General features: G+C 38.1%; 1 protein-coding gene across 7 annotated transcripts in view; it reads right to left on the bottom strand.

Annotated features, from left to right (window-relative positions):
- Positions 1-24,319, bottom strand: part of ERICH1 (glutamate rich 1) — a 98,360-nt gene that overhangs the window by 57,745 nt on the left and 16,296 nt on the right. For all 7 annotated transcript variants that reach the window (XR_011048380.1, XR_011048382.1, XR_011048379.1 and 4 more), the window contains exons 2-3: positions 22,799-22,993; positions 5,942-6,076 (exon numbers count right to left, since the gene is read on the bottom strand). Coding sequence is in view for 3 of the 7 variants with exons in the window: in XM_068403267.1 (XP_068259368.1) it covers positions 5,942-6,076; positions 22,799-22,993 (330 nt within the window). In the remaining 4 variants the exon portion in view is untranslated. The remainder of the gene's footprint in view (positions 1-5,941; positions 6,077-22,798; positions 22,994-24,319) is intronic.

Raw genomic sequence — 24,319 nt, 5'->3', positions numbered from 1 at the left:
AAAATCTGGCCAGCTGCATATCAGTCATATTTACTTACTAATGCTATCATTTGAAAAATTATTTGGCACACCTGTATTACAGAACACTGACTATAATACTAAGTTAAAAGCTGTACTTTAGCATCTCATTATTTGGAGATGATTAGCATCTTTCATTATTCAGGCATACTTAATGAAGTCCTAAATTAGATACGATTTTTATCCGTAAGCATCCTTTAATAGGTTTGTTATTCATTTTTTTTTTTAATGGAATGAAACTGGATGGAAAGAATTTTATTACTTTTTGTTTCCAAATGCAGAATCCTCACCCCCAAATAGCCACAGTTCCCTCAATTTGTCTTGTTAAAAGCTTTAAATATTCAGAACACAAGAAACTGCCACAAGACTTGGGACAGTCAATCTAGGAGCAGCTGACAGAATATACTACAAGACAACCTGATTCACAGGAGTTCATCAGTGATTAACATTAAAATTACTATTTATATAAAAAAAAAAAGGCAATGAGAACAGGGAAGTTATACATAAGCACTACTTGGTAACCTAGTTCTAAAAAAAAAAAAAAAAACCCAAACAAAAAAACCCACAAAAAAACAAACCCCAAACCAAACAATAAAACCAAAGAAAACAACCAGACTCTAAACCACAGAAATTTTAAACATTGTCAAATGCAGTTGTTTATCAGAAAACATTTTCCAAGAGCCTGACTTTTGACAATGGCCAAGGTATCAATGTATCAAATACCCAGAGTTCTTGGTGGAATGCTGTGGCAGAAAAACATTGATGCAATTTTTTGACACATAAAAAACCTCAAAGTAGTGGGTAGAAATACAAAGACTATTTTATTTCAACATATGGTCTTGTTGAAACCACAAATACTACATGCAGTACTGGAGTTTATATTCTTAAAAGGATGCTGTGAAAAGGGAGATACATAAAAGAGCTACAAAAGTGACTTGAGGATTGAAGTAAATACCTTAGAGCAATACACAAGTGAATCTGTTTATCTAATCAAAAAAGATTGATGGTGACTTGATTACTGTTCTTCTTTGTGGGAAGAAAATATTGCTTAAAGGCTCTTTTCTCAAATGGGGGAAGGCAGAAAAAAAAGCAATTCTCAAATTGCCTTTTTTTTTTTTAAATAGAGTGAGGCCAATTAACCATTAGAACAAATGACCAGAAAGTAGTGGAGCCTCCGTGAGTGCATGGTATTTTTTTTTTTCCAAACACAAACTGCTGAGCTCAATATGGGGTAAGACGTCTCTAACAGGTACAGAAGATTAAATTACATGGCCTAATGATCCCTCTGGTTTGAAGGCTGCAAAAAGATTCATAATGCTCGAGTTTCACAACTGGTGCTACCTACCAGTAGAAAAGGTTTGCTGCGGCCTTAGCTGCTTAAAACATATTGTTCCCTTGGTGTGCGCTGAGGATATCTCTTCTGTAACTTATCACATTCCCAACCACATGCCAAGAACGTAAGTAGTCAACACATGATTCATACTAGCATCTCCTTAACAACAAACACAGGCTTAGGCATTATTAAGTCTTCCTAAAATGGCTGCCTTAAACCTTAGGTGAATCAAGACACTACAGACAGGTAAAAGACTACCTGATTATGCCTTTACCAAATTTATCTTTTGCTGATCAGTAAGTCCAAACATTTTTGCCCGCAGAACGAAACTCAAGAAATGCAGTAGTTCTTAGGAGGTCTGCTAAGGACCCCTCCCCAATGTCATTATCCTTCACTGACATAGCTAATAACTTCGCATTTCATTCTAATAACTTGATTTACTTGTATGTAAATGAGATCTCAATTCATTCCCTCAGCTTGTACCTCTTGCTGCAGCAGTAGCGATTCTTTTCAGTATTGCCCTTTCTGACAGAAACAAATATAAAAACCAAAAGTCCAAAGGCCAGCTACATTAGCAACTAACTTGTGTACATCTATCACGTACAATTGCACTGCCTCAGGCCAACAAGCAAATTTAACTAGGTGAGGAAGTGTCCCACAGAAGTACCACCTTCCACATCATTGCAGACTTGCCAGCTACCAAAAGGTAGAAAAAAATGGGTTGCTTTCTTCTATTTCTCTAACTTGACTTCTTCTCAGCATGGGAATGGAACATCCAGACCGAACTCTTCCTCCTAGCTAAAACTCTGTCTCATAACATACCCCTTGGGAGGTAGGATAAAGCACAGTTAGGTCTTGCTCCTTTTGTCTACATAAAGGGTTTCACCAAAACTGGGTAGGTTGTTATCAAGATAGTAACAACAGGATATTATCAGATGAATACTGCATTGCAGTTCAAAAATATGAAAGAAAAATGAGTGAGACTTGACAAGAACAAAAAGAATAGGTTATGAAATTAAAAATAAAAAAACCCCTAAGAACACTTTTCTTTGAATTCCCTTTATCTACTCTTCCAGGTGCCCTCAACTACTGCATATTCCTGAACTCCTACATGCACAGTCTTTTTATTTTCCACAGTCTCTAGGTCAGGAATTTACTCTGCCATGAGTCTAAGAAACACCAAACATCACTTTGAGACTCTACATAAAAATATGAATTTAATATTAAAGCACTTCAGAGAGAAATTATAAGCCATCACATTGTTCTGTGCACAAATAAAATAATTTTATATGTTGCATTCTATTATCATAGCTTAGTATCCAAGAAGAAACACTGCTGGAGAAATCAAATCGAACAGTTTATCTTTTAGAAGGAATAAGGTTACATTCTAAGCACTCCTATTTTAATGCGAGATACAGTATTTCCTATTGTTTCACCTGTCTTAGAATAAGAAGCAAGAACTCCAAAATTTAACTTCATCTTATGAAACTAAAAACCAAAACAAATCAAAACTAAGGTACCACTTCCTGGTAAGTTACAGAACACATAATTAAAGTTTCCTGGATTCTCCTTTCATATCAAACATCCTTTTAAACATGATGGTGTATCTCTCAAGTGACTACTCCTGAAGAAGTATTTCTCGATAAATAGATAATAAAAATAAATTAATTCTGATCTCTGATTTAAGAGCTTTAAGCTATGATGATATTGAGTTTATGACCAGAATTTAATGGGTGATAACTTACCTGTAGCTTGAACATTACACATTTTTAATATGTTTTAATGCCCTTGTCAAAAGTATAAAGTCTATTGCTAAAAGAAAGTTACCAGTGCATTAATATGTACCAAAGTCAATACGAAAATTATGTGGAAAACATAAGAAACTCTCTGCATTATTTCCTCCCTTGACTGTCTAATCCCTGTTACTCAATTCAGTCAGAGGGCTGACATGATCACACCATCACAGTGACTCTATTCCTCCAAAACAGTCAAGGGATTTTTAAAAAATTAAGACACTTAAGTCTAACTTACTAGTCTAAGAATGTTGGATAAATTTAATTTTCATTATTTTCTTGAAAGACAAGGCATTTGACAAGGCACGCAGCAGGGGCAGCAGCCAGTTCTGTGGCTGGGCACTAGGTCAAGGCAGATGGGGGGCTGCTGGTGCCAGGGAAAGCTAAGGAGGAGCAGAGACCCTGCCAGGAGCCAGCAGCTCTCGTGAGAGGCTGACGTGGCTTAGGCATTGCCAGGTGCACCCGTGGGAGATCTGAATGGCCCTAGGGAGCGCTGCGACCAGGGACCGAGAGGGCACTTGTGTGAGAAGGGCTGTGCACCCTGCTTGTAGCCCCACACCCCCGGAAAGTGCTCTAGGTGTCTGCCAGGATGGTGGGCACTCGCCTCAGAGCTAAAACCAGCGTTTCTACAGAGAAAGCCCCCGAGATGTCTAACGCTTCCACCCACACAGAACTGGTAAGGAAGGAGACTCCATTACAGATGGTAGATTGCAATGAGTGCCCCGACCCTTCTCCTGGAAAAAAAACTAGATAAGGATATACAACTAAATCTAGGCAAGCAAACCAAATAATTCATGGTGTGATTGACTAAACTGTTCCTTTTGTGTTTTATGAGCACTGCCTGAAATCACAGCCTTCATCCTGCAATAGATTTTATGTATATGCTTAAATTAAATACTATAAAAGACATACATGAGTAAAGTTAACCATGTCCCTCAACCTTGCAGGATTAGCACAGATCTCTAATTCTGCAATCCATATTTAGACAGAACAAACAAAAGGGCCTTAAGCTGCAGCAAGAAAGGGTAGTGAAACACTGGAGCAAATGAAAAAGGGCATGTAAGAAAAATCTCCTTACAGGGAAGTTTTTAAGCAAATTAGGCAAATACCTGGCAAGAATGATATTTATAATCAAACTACCTTTCAAAGAGAACATAGATTAAAAACCTCCAAAGACCACTTCAAATTTAATTTTTCTTGATTCTGTGATAAACTGTAAAGTCAAGTAACAAACCAATCCAAAAATAAGTCAACAAATTCATCTGGCATTTTGGGAAACAGTTAAAAAAGTGGCTGAAGTCCAAAATGTACTCTTCCAGAACAATGAGACTGAGATCAGCTAAAAGAAATCACCATCCAACAGTCAATACTGTCACTAACCAACACCAGAACACTACTTGTTGTTATCATGGTTGAGTATGTTTGTTTTGAAATACTAGAGGAAAAGATTAAATCTAAAAAATGAGCAAGTAAAGCCATTGTTCAATAATCTATCCACTGTAAAACCAGACAAATATTTATACGACTCTAAAAAGGGACAATATAACACATTCCTAAATTCTATTCTACTTTACTGCTATGCAATATATCAACATCTAATATGCACCATGTATTGATTTATTCATAGACTTTAAACAGAAGCTGAGTAAATTTGCCACAAAAGTTCTGGGTTGATATATCCTTAATAAGGATATATCTCAGTTGCAGTTGTGTTCAGAGGCCTGCCTTCTAATGTTTTATTTAGAAGGCACTTAAGTCCCTCTATATAAGTGAATGTTATAGGTCTATTTACCTACAAAGTATTAGGAGACTTCATTTAGTCTTATTAGCAAAATAAAGAAGGGGACCACCCCTCTAATATCTGAAAGGAGATCTCAAAGAACAAACAGATTATATGGCATGGAGGGTGAGAATGGGTGCTCCAATGCCAGAATAAGCAACCTGAAGCTGACACGCTGCAAAACAGAAACCCAATGAACTGTCCAAAGAGAACTGTGCTGCAGACTGCCCCTAGCAGCAAATGACAGTGAATACACATTTTTGGACAAACATACACCCACATGAACACAGCAATTGAAAAAAACAATATGAACTTGTCTTATCTAAGCTTAGGACTTCTTTCTAAGACAGAATCAATTTAATTCTGGCAACGACATTCAGAAAACCGTGATTTTAACTGAGGTTAGCTTAGAGCCCACTTCTTTACAGATGCTGTGCTGCTTCTCTTGTTTCCTTTCACAACACTGAATACTGGTTCCACAGTTACCTGGTCACAGTTTCTCATCAGAAAGCCTCTCAATGCTAAATGATTGGTATCTCCCCATATCAACTCCTATCAGGTGAACATCTGTTCTAATTGGGAGAGGTAAATTTGAAAGGTTGTCAAGTCTTTGCCCAATTCCTCAGAACATCAGGAGTAAGACTTATTAAAACAGCTTTATCTAACAATTACTCTTAAATAAAATAGTATGACTGTAAGCAGGCATAACATGAATATACATGTGGCACTTGAGTGGGAGAAGCTGAAGACTTTGTCTTCAGTTACACTTTACGTAACTTCAGTAAGATCAGTGGCGCTGTATGGCTGTAACCAAATGTTGAATCTGGTCTTCAAATTCTAACGGAAATGAACCCACAAGGATGTACATCCTCATTTTGCTTATGTTGCAAAACAGTGACACCCACTGGCAGCAACAGTTTAAATACTTAAATGTTGCAATTTGGATCTACTTGATAAGAGTTGCTAAGATGTTTCTCTTGAGAAAAATTCATCACAGTAACGACCATGCAAACTTACCTGTTGAATCAGCACTACCATCTGAGTGTTCAGAAACTGAAATACTAATAGCATTTGGAGTAACTGCAACATAACCCTCCGGAGGAAGATTCACTGTGTACATTCTCCTGGGAGACAGAGTTGTGTTGTCACTACCTACAAAACAGAAAAAAACAAAGTGTCTGTCTATTGATCTTAGTATAGATTTTCTCAAGCGTTCTTGGAACTACAGCAGTAATAGTAAGTGGTCTCAAAAATCTTTATACAGGTAAAGGAAGTGAGAGAATGTCAGGTATGGAACACTGACATTATCCTATGGCCAACAAAATTGCACAGAATTCCATAGCAGCTTCAAATAAGCAAATACTCCACCGTTATTTCTTTCCATCAGAAACACTTTTTTTTTTTTTTCCCTTGCGTCAGACAATTCTTCTGACTTAACTTCAGAAGTAGCTTTTACTTACAGAGATATTTTAAGAGACAATCTATGCATTTTTCCCCATTCAGCATGAGCAGATGCTATTTCTTTCAGAACTGTTTCATAAAAGATGGATGGATGGATGGAGAGATACAACCTAATTATGAAGTGATCGAAGCAACAGAAAAGAATCACTGAACTGTGGTTTGTCCATTTGTAGACCTTTTAAACAGCCTACACTGTTCTGAAGGGCACAAAGACAAAGGGAGTTTGAAAGCCACACTTGACTAAGCCTCAGCAGTGCCTGCCCAAGAGGGCTCATCTCCTCATCCTTTCTCTGATTCTTTCTGTAGGTAAAAGACTGCCAATGACCAGCTTTCCAAGTATTTCATTATCTAGGAGACTATTTGTGGTGATGTCACTAGACTGTTTTTGCACTGTTTTTTTTCCCCTTTAAAAGGTATTTAAAAATACACGCAAGACTGGCAGCATAAACTTCGCATTTTTTCACCAGACAAGAAGTAACTCTGTAGAAATGAGAGAGACGCATCTCTGCTCCAGTTACACAAAACCAGTCCAAATACCAGACTGTGTTTTTTTGCTCAGTGGTGACAGCAGTAGAGATAACCACAGAGAGACAAAAGCCTTTCCAGAAGGCCAGGATGTCCAGGGTGTCTCCAGATGCTGCAATGTAATTTTAGATGGTTCTGTGTGTTCTTTTTACATTCAGCCAGCTCCATAAGCCAGCACAGACACAGCACTAGACTTCCGTTCTCGGGGGCAATTTGCCCCTTTTAAAACACATAGACACATTAAAATAATATATACAGTAAAAACATCTTTGGCAGGTGGACACAATTAACCTCCTTACACCACAAACTTGCTAGAAGATCCCAGATCCAAGTCTATTACCAAGCTGCAGCTATGGTTGGACTAATACCTAAACATTTAAAATGCAGTTGTGTCTGATAGATCCCTAACTAAAATTATTTCTATGTTTCTAATATGTAATTTAACCATACACATTGTATGCAAATATATAATTTAACTATACACTGACATTTCTTAGATAACACACTTCAAAGAGTTCAGCATGACTGATATCTTAGATATCCATGATAAAGTACATTTCTGAACATTCAAGGCACTTTTGAAAAGCTACATCACAGCTGTTTTCATCATCAGCATATAATTATTTTGCTTTGAGAACGCATTAGGAAGTTATTGTTTTTTCTTGAACAAGCCAGAAAACTTCAAACTGATACTGATGATGCTTACTTTAAAGGATAATAAAGGAAAAGAAATAAATATACAGAAAAGAAATAAAATACAGAAAGATAAAGAGCAATTATGTGATTTGGAAAAAGATGCACTAAAGATTAATTTGGAATAATTCTTCAACAGATCCCTTCTATGAAGACGATGCCAAATCACTGAACTGGCAGTACTTGCATTGGTTTTTCTTTTCCCTACCCAGGCTGATTAATGATGAAGTGCTAATTGGTGACAGTTTTAAATTACAAGGGTGTATAAATGTTTCTTGAGTTACTCCCTTCTGAACAATTTCAATCTTCCCCTTTTTTCCCTTTATATTTAGGTTTTGTACAACAAAGATGACCATGAAAACATTAAACTCAATTTGCAGCAGTCCTGACTAACTCAAACCCCTTAATCATAAAAGGAGTAGAGATATTGGGATATTAACTTCCCAGTACAAAAGAGTTACACATAACAGAATTTGGGGGACTATCTGTAACACCTCATCTTACAAAGAAAAACAGTAACAACTGTTACTATGTAAATGAGTGATGACTCAAAACATTTTTTTAAGTTGACCTGTTTAAATGGGAGTCCCCAAATTACACATTTATTCACCCCATATGCATCTTCAAATAGTTTACAAACTATAAATCAAGCATTAGTCTTTGCTAATCCTGTACATCAAGCCAAACTGTCACCATACCATTAAAAAAAAAGTAGACACACAGCTGTATGATCTCAGTGTATCAACAAATCTCCCAGTCTCAAGCCATTAAGTCTGGATTTTTCCAGCCTAGGGCCATAGTCTCCTTGGGCTAAGAAGAGATGGGTTGGTTATAAAATCACAAACATTACTGCAAAAGCAAATGGCTAAGCTTATAAAAGTGTGACAGAAAAAGGGTTTTTTGACTAATGAATGTAATCAGATACTGGAGATATTCAAGAATGCTCTTTCTACTAGTTAAAAGTCAGGAATCCCATCTCTGAAGTTTTATTTTATGGAAAAAAAACCCCAAAACATCTAAAGGATGTTTACAAAACCAAAAAGAGAACAAGTATTAATCTTAAAGTGAAACTAAGTATACAGAATAAATATTTTGAATCGAGTTGTCTCCTATTCCTGTTCTTCTCCACAACATTACCCACACGAAGAGCTCCTTTGCATGTAAATCAACCTTGAGAACAGAGTAGGGAAGTGCATCTGAACTACACCGTTACCAAGGTTACATCTGCAAGTATGTCAGTAGCTTGGCTAGCTATGTTATCTCTTGCTATCCTACTACAGACAAGTATCAGACCTTTTAAGAAGGAGCTGAGGGTAAAGCTTCCATCTCGCCTTAGCCATGTAAAACTGTCAACTGCCCAGTCTGTCATCATGTCAGGCAGATACAGTATATTTTGTTTTAAGGCTCTTTTTCAGTATCCTTAAACTTTCCCCTCCCTGCCCCTCAGAATGGTAGCACATAACACTAGCATGGCTCCAGACCACCTAAACACAAAGCATTCTTGAGCACACCTCAAATACAGACATGGCCAGAACACATGTTCATACAATCTTGGTCTTTGGCTAGTAAGACTGATTCAACCCTGGGCAGAGACTGAATCACTTCTAGCTTCTGTGGTGGGCTGACCCTGGCTAGCAGTCAAACACCCCCCAGATGCTCGCTCACTACCCCTGCAGCAGTACAAAGGTGGGGTGGGGAAAAAAATAGGAATAATGAGAATGAGAAAGCTCATGGGTCAAAGACAGAGAGATCACTTACCAACTACTGCTGTGGGCAAAACAGACTCAACTTGGGAAAATTAACTTAATTCACTGCCGATTACTGGAAATGTTTATTTTCTGACTCAGGTATTGGGAAACAGAAACAAAATAAAAAGAAGCAAACATTAAAACACTTAGGAAAAACACCTTTCCTCCCCAGCTCATATTCACACCAAACTGCTCTCCTCCCTGCAGGTTACACTCAGTCCCTTCAGTGAGGAAACGAGCAGTGCAAGGTGGTGGTGGTGGGTGGAAACACCCGACTATCACCTCTCCAAATGGAAGAAAAGAGTTCATCCCCAAAAAGGGGTCTTTACAGAAAAGCACAGGAAGAGAGGGATTGATGCTGGATCAAATCCAAGGCCTGATTAGTTCAGTGTCATACCTTCTACAAAAGTCAATATTCTTAGTAGGCACTTACTGTGTGGTGTCACAGTAGATATGATCTGGACAAAAATAAGGCTTGAAGAAGGTCTGTTACCTCCTTTAGAAAGTTTGTATTAAAGTATGCTTTTACTTATTATGTAAGCTAGAATATGAGCATTTTCTAGCTATTCCTCATTTTTATTACATATAAGTGAGATTGAGACTACCACCTGAAAACCATGACAACACCCAATGTACATATACAACCCCTCTATCTCTACACAATATAGACACACTATCACTTTCCCCTTCATTGACTAGCAAAACAATTTAAAGAGAGTACACATGCAAATCCTGAGCAAGAAAGTTTTATCTCCTCTAAAAAACCTTCATAAATTGAAGCGTAGCAAAGGTGATACCAGTGACTAACCGTAGAACATACACACCTTAAGGGTCCTCCTGAGCTGTGGTACTGAAAAATAGCTACTTTTCCAGTTGATTATTGTGAAGACATGAAACTGTCCTTCATCAGCATGAGCATTATAAAACAGATCTGGTGATCCTAAATATCCTTCTTTACGGTGAGGGTGACCGAACACTGGAACAGGCTGCCCAGAGAGGTTGTGGAGTCTCCTTCTCTGGAGACATTCAAAACCCACCTGGACACGTTCCTGTGTGACATGATCTAGTAATCCTTCTCCGGCAGGGGAATTGGACTAGATGATCTTTCGAGGTCCCTTCCAATCCCTAACATTCTGTGATTCTGTGATCCCCCCATCCCCCAATGTATACACATTTTTGTTCAGATGATATGCAAGTTCCTGAACATCAAGCTATAGTTAACTTCAGTCTTATGTTGTGTACAATTATCCTCTGTTCACAGGTTGACTATCACAGGATTGTTTTCCAGTCTCAAGTCAACACACACACTAGAGTGCTTTCCAGAAAGACAGAACCTTTTAGCTCAAGCAGTCTTCTGTGCAACCGGAAAGTACAATTCCTTTCTTTGGGAATGCTGCATAATTCCTGCTGCTTGACCTCAGTCTTCAGCAGGATTCTCTCCCTCAATACTAGGTAAGTCACATTGGGTATAGAGAAAAAATGATGATGATAATAGGCAGTCTAGCAAAGAACAGACAGTCACTTACTGCTAGTCATTTGTTTTACTCAAATGATAACCATCACACAATAATGGTAATGTTGTGTTGCTTTGCTAGGTGATTGGAGTAATTGATGAATTATTTCTGTACAAAGTCACTACTGCAGGTAGGAACTTGCCTCTCACAAAATTATGGAACTCCCTTTATGGAGAGCTAATAAATATGGTTTACTATTACAGTTTCATTTACAGAATCATAGAATCAACTAGGTTGTAAGTGACCTCTGGGATCATCGAGTCCAACCTTTGACCTAACACCACTGTGTCAACTAGACCACGGCACTAAGTGCCACATCCAGTCTTCCCTTAAAACACCTCCAGGGATGGTGACTCCACCACCTCCCTGGGTAGCCCATTCCGATGCCTAATAACCCTTTCTGTGAAGAAATTTTTCCTAATGTCTCACCTGAACCTCCCCTGGTGCAGCTTGAGGCTGTGTCTTCTAGTCCTGTCGCTAGTTGCCTGGGAGAAGAGGCTGACCCCTACCCTGCTACAACCTCCTTTCAGGTAGTTGTATACAACAATAAAGTCTCCCCTGAGCCTCCTTTTCTCCAGGATAAACAACCGCAGTTCCCTCAGCCTCTCCTCATAAGACTTGTTCTCTTGACCCTTCACCAGCTTGGTTGCCCTCCTCTGGACTCTCTTCAGCACCTCACTGTCTTTCTTGAGGTGAGGGGCCCAGAACTGGACACAGTACTCGAGGTGCGGCCTCACCAGTGCTGAATACAGGGGGACAATTACTTCCCTAGAAGTAATTCCTTTAGCTTGTTTTAACACCTCTACAGTGCAATCTTACTAATTTAACTAATAGAAAAATTTCTCTCATCTGCGAATATTAGTGTCCAATCCATCCTCTCATTATTTGTACTTTGTTAGAATAAACAAGGAGAGTCACTCAAGCCAGTTTTTGGCTGAAGAAGATACACTCCTTTGAAGGATTCTTCATCTCTTTCTAAATAAAAAAGTTTACTGAATGTCTTTTGGACATCTAATTATCTCATGTTACATTATTTGCCACTGCCACATATTTTATTGGCACCAATACCTGTAACAGAATACTGAAAAAGTATTTTCTTCTGCAGAGTTCACTTTAAAATTCTAAAGATGTCTGCTATTCAGTTTTGAATTATAAATTTCCCTACTTGACAGGTAAAACTTCAAAGTTCTATTCCAAGTTGCACACTTATAGATTCAAACAACAAATTAGTGAAAGAAAAAAATCAGATAATTAAACAGATCCATGTTGTCCTCTGGCTCAGAAAATCCTCAAGCAGCAAACTGTTGGAGAACATCGTGAGGAAGCAGTACAATACACTCATTTTATTCCAGTAGCCTTTTTGACAATACTGTTGGTCACTCCATACTAGTGTAGACAGCAGTACTGAATTTTTTTGATTGACCTTAATTTCTGCTACTTTATTCAGTTACTTTTAAACAGAAGAAGTACACCATCCTTTGATGTTCAAGAAATAGCATGTTTTCACTGCATTCACAGATTTTTTCTGCAGAAGCCTAGCCATATTACAGAAGGCTGCTCTCGATTCTCAGTGTGTTTACCATTTGTGTCTGGTAGCATGTTGTCACTCAAGTCAGTTCATTCCAACCTCCCTCCTGACACTTCACATCACTAGAAGTGCTTCACTTCATTAAAAAGAAAGTCTAGATTACAGAGGTTGCTCCCTCTTCTCTAATAATGGAAATTACTATAAAGTAAATGGAACCAGTACTTATGGGAGTCTTTCCTAAGCATTCCTTTTTATGACTTGGTGACTCAGTACACTTGATTAGATAAATAAAACTAGGTCTTCAAGATTTATTTTCAAATGAAAATTCCTTTTTCTACCCACAGCCCATGGCTCCTTGGCCTGTAATGACTTGTGTCAGTTATGACACTGATGGAAAGCCAACAAGATGGATGAGCACAAATAGCTCCTCTTTCATCCCACCTTTCCCACGTGTAAGGAAATAAGACTAGTGTATGACAATTTGTACCTGATCCTCACAACCATCAGCCTTTTTGGAGCTCAGATGAGCACAAGGTTTCAGTAGGCAGATCTCTTAGGGAACTAACACTTGCCCATGGCTTAGGGTCTGGAACCAACTCCTACAGCAGCTTCCCCTTCTCCTCTGAAGACCATGTAAATTGCAGAGAATGGAAAAGGGTAGCTGAAGGCCCACCTTTCAGTTTGTCCTTTCCAACACACTAAGATAATGACTAGATTTTCAGTGAAACCAGATACAATCATTCAGTGGTACCCATGAGTTTGGTGGGATTCCCAACGCTTCTCACCTAAGCACACTGTAATATTTTTTGAAAGAAGGGTCTACTTAATATTTGACAAGCTACATTTCAGCCTTCCTGTTCAAGCATAAGTATGATTAGAAGGGAGGGGCATGTAAAGAGGAATAATGATAGCACCCAAATGAACGATGATCCATGCACTCGTATTAAATGTCTCAAATGCTTAGTTACCTTTTTGTTAAGCCCTCTGCACTTTGGAAAAGCCATCTACTTTGGATTTTATTTATTCTGTTTTTAAATTCTGTTTTGCGTTTTAAAGTAACTTTGAATTACATTAAAATCTACTGTACTAAGGTTCAAACACCTGTTACAGGTTATCTTAACACTTCCTTATTCAGATTCATCATCCAATTGAGAAGCATGTAACTATAGTGTTGTCACCCAGCAGTGCTGAGATCTTCAACTCCTAAAATTGCTGTTAGGGTTTATTCACAATTAAGGGCAATCAAAGCCCTCTTCTTGAGGGCTTTAGAATAGGGTGGGGGTTTTTTTTGGTGGCAATTATTTGCCCAGGAATATTTCTCAAAACTGTCTCATTACCTACTCTGCAGGCTTAGTGAAGTCTTTCCCATACAATAGCATTTTGCCACACTGTCTTATGATTTCTGTCATTGTAAAGGCTGGTAGTTTATTTTGACAAACACATTTGCACTTCTTACACTTTTTATGGCTATTTATTTATTTCAGTGCAGATTGCAGAATCTTCAGTATAAAATTAACATTCTCTTCCACTGAATACTAGGCCTTAACATATTCTCATTTGTGTTAACAGCAGGAATCCAATTTCTTAGGAGCTGAAAAAGGTGCAACATAACCTAAAAACTAATATAAAGGTGTTTTCCTATTTTAAACTATGCCATAGGTCATTATACATCTATATAAAGGGGAAGAAAAAAAAAAAGAAACCACAAGGCATTGTTTTCTCTTGCTTTTCATTCCTTACAAGCATTTTTTTTATGGTTAGTAAAAATGACATCATCATCTAAGTTTGGTTTAAAACACATTTTAAACTATTCTGTTTTCCGTTAATTCCAGTGGAATTCCAGTGGAATAATTGCGAAAGTTATGAATGAAAGTGACATGGTCAAACTTGGAATTTACAGACCTTACATCAACAAAGTTTTCAGGGAAGAGGGAAGAGAACAGGTTTGATGCTCAGAGGACTGTAACGTTAAAAGAACAAAACAACTTGAGAAAATCTTCAGAAGTACTTCCTCATAATTGTCTTTTCCTTCAGCTTGATGGGAACCAAAAACTTCAGAAGGAAATTGAGGTCATAAAGATATACTCATTTTACAAGGCCCAAAGTTGGGAAGGGAAATTCATAAAAAACAAGGAACAATAGCACCCAAATTTATTTCCCTCACCACCTCCCACATGTACACTAACTCAGATTTTTTTTTTTTTGGACACCTAGAAAGGCTGTATTACTGCCCATTTTATTGGGGACAGGACTTACTATTATAACTCAGCCACAGTTTCATTACATTAGAAGTGGCACAGATAAAAAACAGATAAAAAAAGTAGAAATCCTTCTTCTTGTTCTCACGCATTGTCTGAGGAAGAATTTTTACCTATGAACCATTAAAACATCTACATTCCCTTGGAAAAAGTAATGAAAAGAAAGCACAATACAAAGTGAGAGTGAAGTAGGGGAAAAGCCTCGATCAAGGAAACTAAGAAACAGAACACTTTCCAGAACAGAACCTGACTACAGGCAGATGGCAGTTTTAAAATTACAAGACAGCTAATTTAAAACATGGTACAAGCTATTTTTTGTTTTCTGAAAGTTGAATATGTAAGGTAATGATGAAACAAAATATAGAGCTAAGTGTTAACTTAAAAGCTTCAGTGTCTCCTGTATGTCTTGGTATATGCTTACAGGCAATATTTTGATTAGATGTCTAAGATTTCTAGCTGTATAAACAGGAGAATAAAACTATCTTAACATTAAGTTATTACTCAGCTCAATTATTTCTCCTAGTGCTGCAGATCTTATTTGTTCAACAGACCTTTCAAAAGCCAAATACATCCTGTCAATCAATATATTTTTTTAAAATAAATGGAACAACACTGAATCTAAAAGGCCATGTCTAAGTTGCAATTAGTTAATTACCCTCACTGATTAAGTGATTATATCATTACTGAGATCTACCTGAAACTAGACCAGGAAATAAACAGATGCGCTCATCAGAATAAATGCAAACAAAGTTTAAGGTTTTAAACTTTTTTTTTTCCCCAAAAAACACACATTTTTTTATTCCATAACTGGAAGTAATTGGTAAGAGTCCACTCCCGTTTGTGTACAAAAATAATGCAAACCACAGAACCACAAAAAATTATGGAAAAATCATTTGCCCTGAACTTAATTCAGTACCAACTTCACATTACATGCATTTCCTCTTTTCAAATAATGGTTAGAGGGTACAGTTGGTAGGAAAGACAAGTAGGACATAAGCACGTGTAACAGCAGAAAACATGAAATTTGACTCCAAATAACTACCATTTTGACAATGACAGCTTGAAGTAATAAACTCCCCAGAATACACAGGAGCAGGAGAGGCATCTTGCGCAACCTTTTTTGTCATCAATACACTAAAAATAATTTCAAACAGAGATAAGGAGATAAGGTGGACAGTAAGAATGCTAACACACACACAATTACTATGCTTCAGTTAGAGTCACCTCAGGACTGTCTATCACCCCTTCTCCAGCTGAAACAAGACCATTTTATCAAGCTCTTACACAAGCCATTTTTCTGTTTCCTTTCTCAAGATAATTAGTTTTCCTGCAGCTGGCTACATTTTAGGTTTAGAGCCTGTTTACACTTAACAGCTAAAGCTGGCATTTTCTACTCCAATTAGGCAACCGCTACATACTATTAGATAAGCTACTTAACTCGCTTTCAGTTGCCACCGAGGCAGCAGATTTCTCTATGACAGCTAAGCAGTTTGAAATGAAGATGTAGAAGAGAAGAACGAGTGAATGTATGTATGTAAGAACACTGGAAAAGGAAGGAATCTGCCAACCAGCAGCGAAAAAAAAAAAACCCTTGCTAGAAGAACTGGAGACTGGACTACAAGGCTGTTTCTGTCACAACAGAAGCTACAGATGATATACATGCAGCCCACTCAATCTGAACAGAGACAGGGTTTTTGTCTGTATTTTGGTGTCGTTCCCCCCCCGCTCCCTGCCCCAAGCCCCAGATCTCTACATTCCCCCCAAGCATACAGCTACCAGCTTGTAAATCTGGTTGGGCACCATTTCAACCATAACCACCAGAGGTTCGTGCCTTCAGTCAAATACTCTACTCACTTCTGGACATATCTATCTCATTTTCACAGTGTAATGCCACTGTAATATAGCATGTAATGAGAGAACTTTTAAACCCTTGAAAGAAGAACTAAGAGTTTGTTGTATAATAATTATAATCTCCATTGCTCTTTAGCTTATTCACAATAAACAGCTTTTCGAAGTCATTAACTAAAATGAAGCTGAATTGTTTAACAAGTCTCTAAAGCTGTTTACTGCATTGGGTACTGCTACAGTTTAATTTCTCAAGCATATGCATTTCATCAATTCGATCAACTAAAAGCCAGGGCTGTCCACGCATATTTTGAAGACAAGCTTTGTCTTCTAGGCACTTCTGTAATAGAATGGCTGCAGGAAGACAGGATTAGGATGAGTAAGGACACAGTCCAGGTGTCCCAGTGATGATTTCTTAAACACAGTACACTGTCAGCATTAATAACTTCAATGGAAAAAGGAGAACACACACACAAAAAAATCACACAACCATACTGCACTTTGACAGGAATTCCTTATATAGGATAACAATGCTGGGATATTTCATAGTTGATAGACATTCACATTTTTATTTAATAAATATGGAGTAAATTGCATTTTGTCTATTTATATAGCATAATATGGATTCCCTTCTTAAAAATAACTAAAACTTAGTAGCAATAGTAGCTTAGCATTTTTTTTTCATTACCTCTTACTTAAATAAATGAAGGAGACAAAAAAGATCAAATAGGTTGTGTCTCCACAAGATCTGAGACTTTGCCTATGCTCTCTGCATTTCAATTTGCTTTTTCAGCACCAGGGAAAACACAAACACCGAAAGGGGAACAGCACGCTTTATACACAAAAACTGAATACTATACATTTCACCTGTATACAATTATCCTTCTTCAGCAACATTTAAGTTGAATTTTTATAAGGAAAACACTAAACACCAACCAGTAAATCCCGAGTACTTTAAAAAGTGGTTACAATTCTGACCAACAAAAAGGCCTGAGACTAAGGAGGCCGTTAAAAAAACCAATTCTACAATTAGCAAGTCTCTAGTCAGAAGCATACATTTCTACTTTGAATATATAATATAAAAGGTATTAAAATAATTAGTGAGGTTTTAAAGTATCAACAAAAGTAAAGAAATCACAGAACTGCAGACCTCAAGAGAAACATTCTCCATGAAATTAATGCTTGTTGCAAATAGATCCTGCCCTAACAAGGGTCAGAAACAAACAAAACCGATCCTCAGAACAAAATTTAGTCTAAGGCCATATCCAGGCTAGTAATTCATACTTAGAAATGCTTTCTCGGTCTTTTGCCAGACACTTCTTTTTGCGGTACAGCAAGTTTTTAAGCATTTATAATACTGCACTTGGAAGCATATTTGCAAGCCTAGGGAAAAAGAAATTAAGCCCTCTTATTTGTAGGAGCTTGCAGTTTCCCATTTGCTCTCTTTAACACTTTGCCTGCCAAGAAGGCTCAGGTTTATTACGTGTATGAGTAACTTTTAAATGGTTTAAGGTAATCAAGCTGGTTATCTAGACCCTCTTTAATTTTATGTTGAAGGAAGAAAAAACTCTTTTCTTCTTCTGAAATTAAGGACTAGAGGTTTCTCAAGGGGAGAAATGTTTAGAAAGCCTTATCTAATTGTCCTGGGGAGGGAAAAACTCCTATTTTGGCTACATTCATTTTCTCACTGAGTATTTTGGTAGAATAAGGGAAAAAGATCCGATTTAGGACAACTAGAATCCAAAGGGAAGGTACACTTCAGTATGCCCTTGAATAGAAATTCTGGCCACAGGCAGGTCGTTGGTTTTTTTTTAAGTCACTTAAAAAAAAAAATAATTTCTCTTTTCAAGAGATAAGATATAAGTGACTACCCTCCTTGTCTGGGGGTCAGAACAAGCGCTGCACCTCCACATGTTTTCTCCATCCCTAACAGAACTACCACCTTCCTAAAGAAAATGCAAATACCATTCAGAAGATCAGTCTGTAGTCAGAAAGTGCAGCATCCCTCAGAATTTTCCTTCAATCTCCAGTTATTCTGGGTCTTATTGTAAGCTTTAGTTCCAGAACTATATGGGGAGCTTTATGGGACAACCCCTTCAGATACTAAATTATTGATCTTCCAAAATTAAATGAGAACCAGTCATCAACACGGGTCCTGGTCTTCTATATACTTGAGTATCTCAACTTCAACTTGGTCTCAAAAGGGTCATATAAATGCAAATATTTACAGTATATAAAAGTATGACCTTTAAATTTTATGGGTATAAGTCCCTATTATGCTTCAAGATACAGACAGTTAAGGCAATGCTGCAAACTGCATTCCAATAAAAACAAGAATCGGGGGGTGTGTGTGTGCGCGTGCGTGTGTAGCTTGTGCATACCAGTAATGGTATTTTCACAATTTGAAAATAACTCTTAAATGCACGTAGTTTTACAGTAAAAGCTGTTACTTAATGCTAGAAAATACTTAGACTTTAAGACAGCTTCTTTTTAAAGAAATCCAAAATTTCTTATTGACACTAAATTAAATTTTTCAGTAGATCTTGTAGGACTGAAATAATCCCGTTCAGACTAGGAAGGAGTTCATACCTACACAAAAAAAATCCCTCTCATTTTCCATTGTCCATCTTAGACTACTGCTACCAAAATGATCAGCTGTTTCACAGTTATGCCCATAACCTTTGGTCTACCAGAAAGAAGTTACTTAAAATAGTATATGATCAAAAAATTAAATCAATGCCTTTATGTTTTTCTTTTTCAAGGCCAGTTTACAGCTCCAAATCTTACAGCCTATCACTGAACATGTAGTGTCCAGTGCCAAAAAATCACAACACTTAAATGACTATTCATGCAAGAGATCCTTAAATTTGAGTGAAATCACAACCAGAGAAGAACAGTTAGGTTAGTTGTTGGTTTCACAGATCACAGAATCACACAGAATCACAGAATGTTAGGGATTGGAAGGGACCTCGAAAGATCATCTAGTCCAATCCCCCTGTCGGGGCAGGATTGCCTAGACCATATCACACAGGAACACGTCCAGGCGGGTTTTGAATATCTCCAGAGAAGGAGACTCCACAACCTCTCTGGGCAGCCTGTTCCAGTGTTCGGTCACCCTTACAGTAAAGAAGTTTTTCCTCAAATTTAAGTGGAACCTCCTGTGCTCCAGCTTGCACCCATTGCCCCTTGTCCTGTCAAGGGATGTCACTGAGAAGAGCCTGGCTCCATCCTCATGACACTTGCCCTTTACAGATTTATAAACATTAATGAGGTCACCCCTCAGTCTCCTCTTCTCTAAGCTAAAGAGACCCAGCTCCCTCAGCCTCTCCTCATAAGGGAGATGTTCCACTCCCTTAATCATCTTCGTGGCTCTGCGCTGGACTCTCTCTAGCAGTTCCCTGTCCTTCTTGAACTGAGGGGCCCAGAACTGGACACAATACTCCAGATGCGGCCTCACCAGGGCAGAGTAGAGGGGGAGGAGAACCTCTCTCGACCTGCTGACCACACCCCTTCTAATACACCCCAGGATGCCATTGGCCTTCTTGGCCACAAGGGCACACTGCTGGCTCATGGTCATCCTGTTGTCCACTAGGACCCCCAGGTCCCTTTCCCCTATGCTGCTCTCCAACAGCTCTGTCCCCAACTTGTACTGGTAACTGATGGGTAACTGATTTCTCTTTTTCCTATGAGCTTATCACTGCAACCCTCTTCAATGTTTTTTTTTGTTTTAAAGTATACATTTGTAGAACACCAATCAAGGCAGAATCCTTTCTGTACTACCATAGCATTTGCTTGCCTCCAACAGAAAACAAGCTTAATTAGTTTGCTGTCAATGTCAAGAACAGCCTTGCTGCTTTGCTGTGAAAATCCTAAATACAGAACTGTTCTTTTTGCTCCATGTTCCCTTTCCTATGAGCTATATTTTACCTGTATTAGGATTCTGGATCAAAAGCTTTTGTTTCATTAACTTGAAGAACATTGTATTAGGAACCAGGTATAAACAATCAGAGGAGTTATATAAATCACAAGGTCAACTAAATTCTCCCCTCACCTCCCACTTCAGTGGGAGTTTGGGCAGGTCCTAATTTATAAGGAATAGTATAGATTCACTACAAATGAAGGCATTTTTAGCTTAGGAAATTACTCCATAGACATGCTTATTTGGCACATCTTCATCATAGAGCCAATAAATAGCCTGTTACCTATCTCTAAAAGACAATTAGTTCCTAATGCTATCAAATATAATTTTATAGAATAAGTTTAATGCTTTATCAGCCTTTTGAAAATGTGCCTCTCATTATTGACTATATACAAAAGTAGTACCAGAAGTACTGACCTAGAAAAACAAAATGAGTATCAAACAAATGGTACTGCAACAAGTTGAGATTTCCGTCCAATCTTCTGTCACAGTGATGGGATGCAATACAGGACAACGGCCACACAATCCTCCAAAAGCAAATTCTACCACAGACACATGTAAGAAAGCCCTGTAGCCAACCTGTTACTAGCCATCCTTGTTACAGATTGGGTGGAGGCTTTTTTTTTTTTTTTTAAATTCCATTAAAATCTGACCAAATTAGATCAAGTTTTCTAGTACACTGTTCAGTTTTCAGCTCCTCCAAGGATGGAGATACCAAAACTCTCTCTGGGAAGACCATGCCCAATGTCTGATCATCCACAAGGATGATCTCCCATCACTCCCTCTCCCATCTAGTTGGAATTACTCTTGCCACAACTTGTTTGTTTCCCCTTCTCCTGTTGCTGAGTGCCTCCAAAAAGTGCATGGCTCAGTCTTCTCTATACTCCTTCTTCCCACTTGGCAGTTGAAGTAATGAGACTTCCTCTTAACCTTCTTTTCCTATGACTGAACAAACGTAATTCTCAGTCTCTTCTCATACACCGTGTCACCTGGCTCTCTGGCCATTACGGTGCCCTCCATTGGACTCGCTCTACTTTGTCACTACCTTTCTTTTACTGAGGAGCCCACTGGTCACACAGTACTTCCAGCCTGGACTCACAAATCCTGCTCCAGTGTGGTCTCACAAAAGGAATGATCGCTTCCTTCAAACTGCTGGCTACATTCCTAATACAGCACAACATGTCATCAGCTGCCTTTGTTGCAAAGATGCAGTGCTGACTCACATTCAACTGGGCATCCACCAGAACCCCTAGTTCCTTTTCTGTGGAGCTGCTTGACTGAGCTCAGATATGTCAGGGAGCAGCAGGGGGAAGGTGAGGGAAGGCTAGCTGGGACCAGACAGGCACAGGAGCAGTGTCATCACTGTGGAAGCAGTTGCACAGTACCTGGAAAAGGAGAGTGGAGCATATCCGGCAACCACCTCTCCAGAGCTCCTTTGCAATTCAGACCAGTCTTCCATTCAATCCTACCAAGCAGATCCCTGAACAAGACAAACATCTGTTCTTCCATAGTACAGGGTTCTAATCCTACTACCAGTTTCGCTTACTTCTTTCAGGACTTTAATCTCCTGTCCCGGACCACATCCATGATCAATTCTTCCTTGTTTGTGAGTAACAGGTCTAGCTGAGCACCTCCCCCTAGAGAAAGCTTTTTACACTCTCAGGAAACATACCTTTTATTTCAGGTCAATTTAACAACCTCTTTCAGTTATTTGGTTTTAGACAAGCTACAACACAAAGCAATTCACACTTCTGTACTTATGCACAGAGCCTTTCACCCTCAAGTAATACCACAGCTACCTCATTTTGCAAATCCTTCATCTTTTGGCATGGCATACACATTTTACAAATAATTTTAAAAAGGACTTTTACTTACCTGTCAAAACATTCAGGTGCCACTTTCATTGCATAAACACACACAACATAATGCTCTTTAGCTGAGTACTAACATAGTGCCTGAATTGGTATTTGCCTTCTGTTGGGTTTATGTTTGCCATGGGTTTCTGTTGCAACATGAGGAAGCACTGGATCATGTATTCCCACCAGTCTTTGGGTGTATCTCTAATAGCTGAGCAGCATTCTACCAGTGTAAGTAATTTTCTCACTGTTAACAGACATTACACCAAAAGACAGCTACAGCTTACTCTGAAGTTTCATATTAGCTACTGCTACACACTGTATTCACCATAGACCAAGACTATGTCTTGGCTTTCACAGGACTTACACACTGACCCCAAATGTTCTAGGTATTAAGTACCACTAGCGCTTGTATTCAAATTTGTCTGTTGGTATCACTAGACGAAAAAAGTAGATACTATACTGTTCTCAAGTAAAGTAACTATATTTAAAAGCATATTATCAGAAAAAGGACTATGCAGTCTCACCTTGAAGTGATTCGCAGGGTTTATCAGTTGATGTGCTACCATCTGCTGATGAAGTCTGAACATTATCCAAATTCTTTTCTTTGGATTTTGAGCCCAGATTTTTGGGAATCACCTCCTCTTCTCTACTCGAAGTATGCACAAGAGAAGATGATGAAGTTTCACCGTAGAGTCGTTTCAGTACTTTTCCTATGAACACTGTGGGGTAAGAAAACTTTTTTAAACAGAAAGAGATGCAGTGTTCTAAAAAGTATTTTAAGACTTTAAAAAAACAACAACTAATTGATACAAGATAGTTTCCCTCATATTCCATGCAAGTCTATCTTCAGTAGTCCCTACCTCTCACAGGTAAAGCTGAAAATAATATATTAAAGTCCTAAACTTGAGTCAGAAAAGCAGCTTTAAAACTGCAGAGTTCACTACCAAGGTTACATCTTAAAGTCTTCTATTTGACTACATTTTGCCAATAAATTAATACAGTACATTTACAGACTAAACACACATTAATTTTTTAAATTTCTTTTAAAACAAGTATCTTCCTACACAAGTGCTATGAGGCTGCTCAAAATGCAGGTCTCTTCTGGCACAGAGACATTGCAATTGAATCACCCATTAAAATCAGTAAGCTACAACTATTTAATCACATCGAAAACCCAGAAGTAGACAGCAGCATAAACACATGGTAATCCAATTATTTCTACCAAATTAGCAGTATTCTTATACGCCTCTTCCTCTTATGGGCCCTTTTCTGATGACACTGTCAATCTGCTACTAGATACTCAAATGCAAGCATCATTTGATTAAAGAAAAGAAATATATGCAAATAATCTACTCATCAACAAAACTATCATCTTGATATGGATGCATGCATATTTCAGTCACTTGAAATTACATAATATTACTTTATATTTTTATACAGTAAGATTTTTTTTATCTATTGCAAAACAACATCCCCAATTTCACAAATTCTACATGGTCAAGCAGATATTGTGGGATAGGGGCAGGAGGGAAAAGAGATCTGGAGAAAAACATGTTATCTAAACTCCAATTTTAAATTTAATATACAGTCTATGGACACTATACAAGCAACCTTGTGCAGATTCTTAATAATTCTGCCAAGAGAAAAGGACTTACGTTGTTACAAGAAGAATAGCTCCTACTGCATCTTAACAGAAGAACATACTATCATCACATAACTCTCTTCAATAAATTACTTGCCTTTACACTGGAAAAATCACCTTCATTGAGGTGGGAAATCCTTAAACCACCAGTCCTTGATAGACAAACTTTATCTCCACATGTACCTTGGTGATACGCTTCAATTGTCACACAAATGACTAACTATGGTGGAGAACGTCTTGTTAGACTTTTTTTGAGTTCTTACTAGTTTATACATGATCACTTAGTCTTTGCTTGTGCCCAATCTCTTGAATAATCGGTGACCTTTTGAAAGGCCTATGAGAAGATGTAAGCCTGAAGAGGTACTTGTGCAGAAAGCTTTGCTTATGAAGCCTGAATTTTAGT

The sequence above is a fragment of the Nyctibius grandis genome, chromosome 1, assembly GCF_013368605.1.
Source record: "Nyctibius grandis isolate bNycGra1 chromosome 1, bNycGra1.pri, whole genome shotgun sequence".
NCBI lineage: Eukaryota > Metazoa > Chordata > Aves > Nyctibiiformes > Nyctibiidae > Nyctibius > Nyctibius grandis.
The sequence above is the reverse complement of the archived record's forward strand: the minus strand, read 5'-3'. Positions and strand labels throughout refer to the sequence as shown.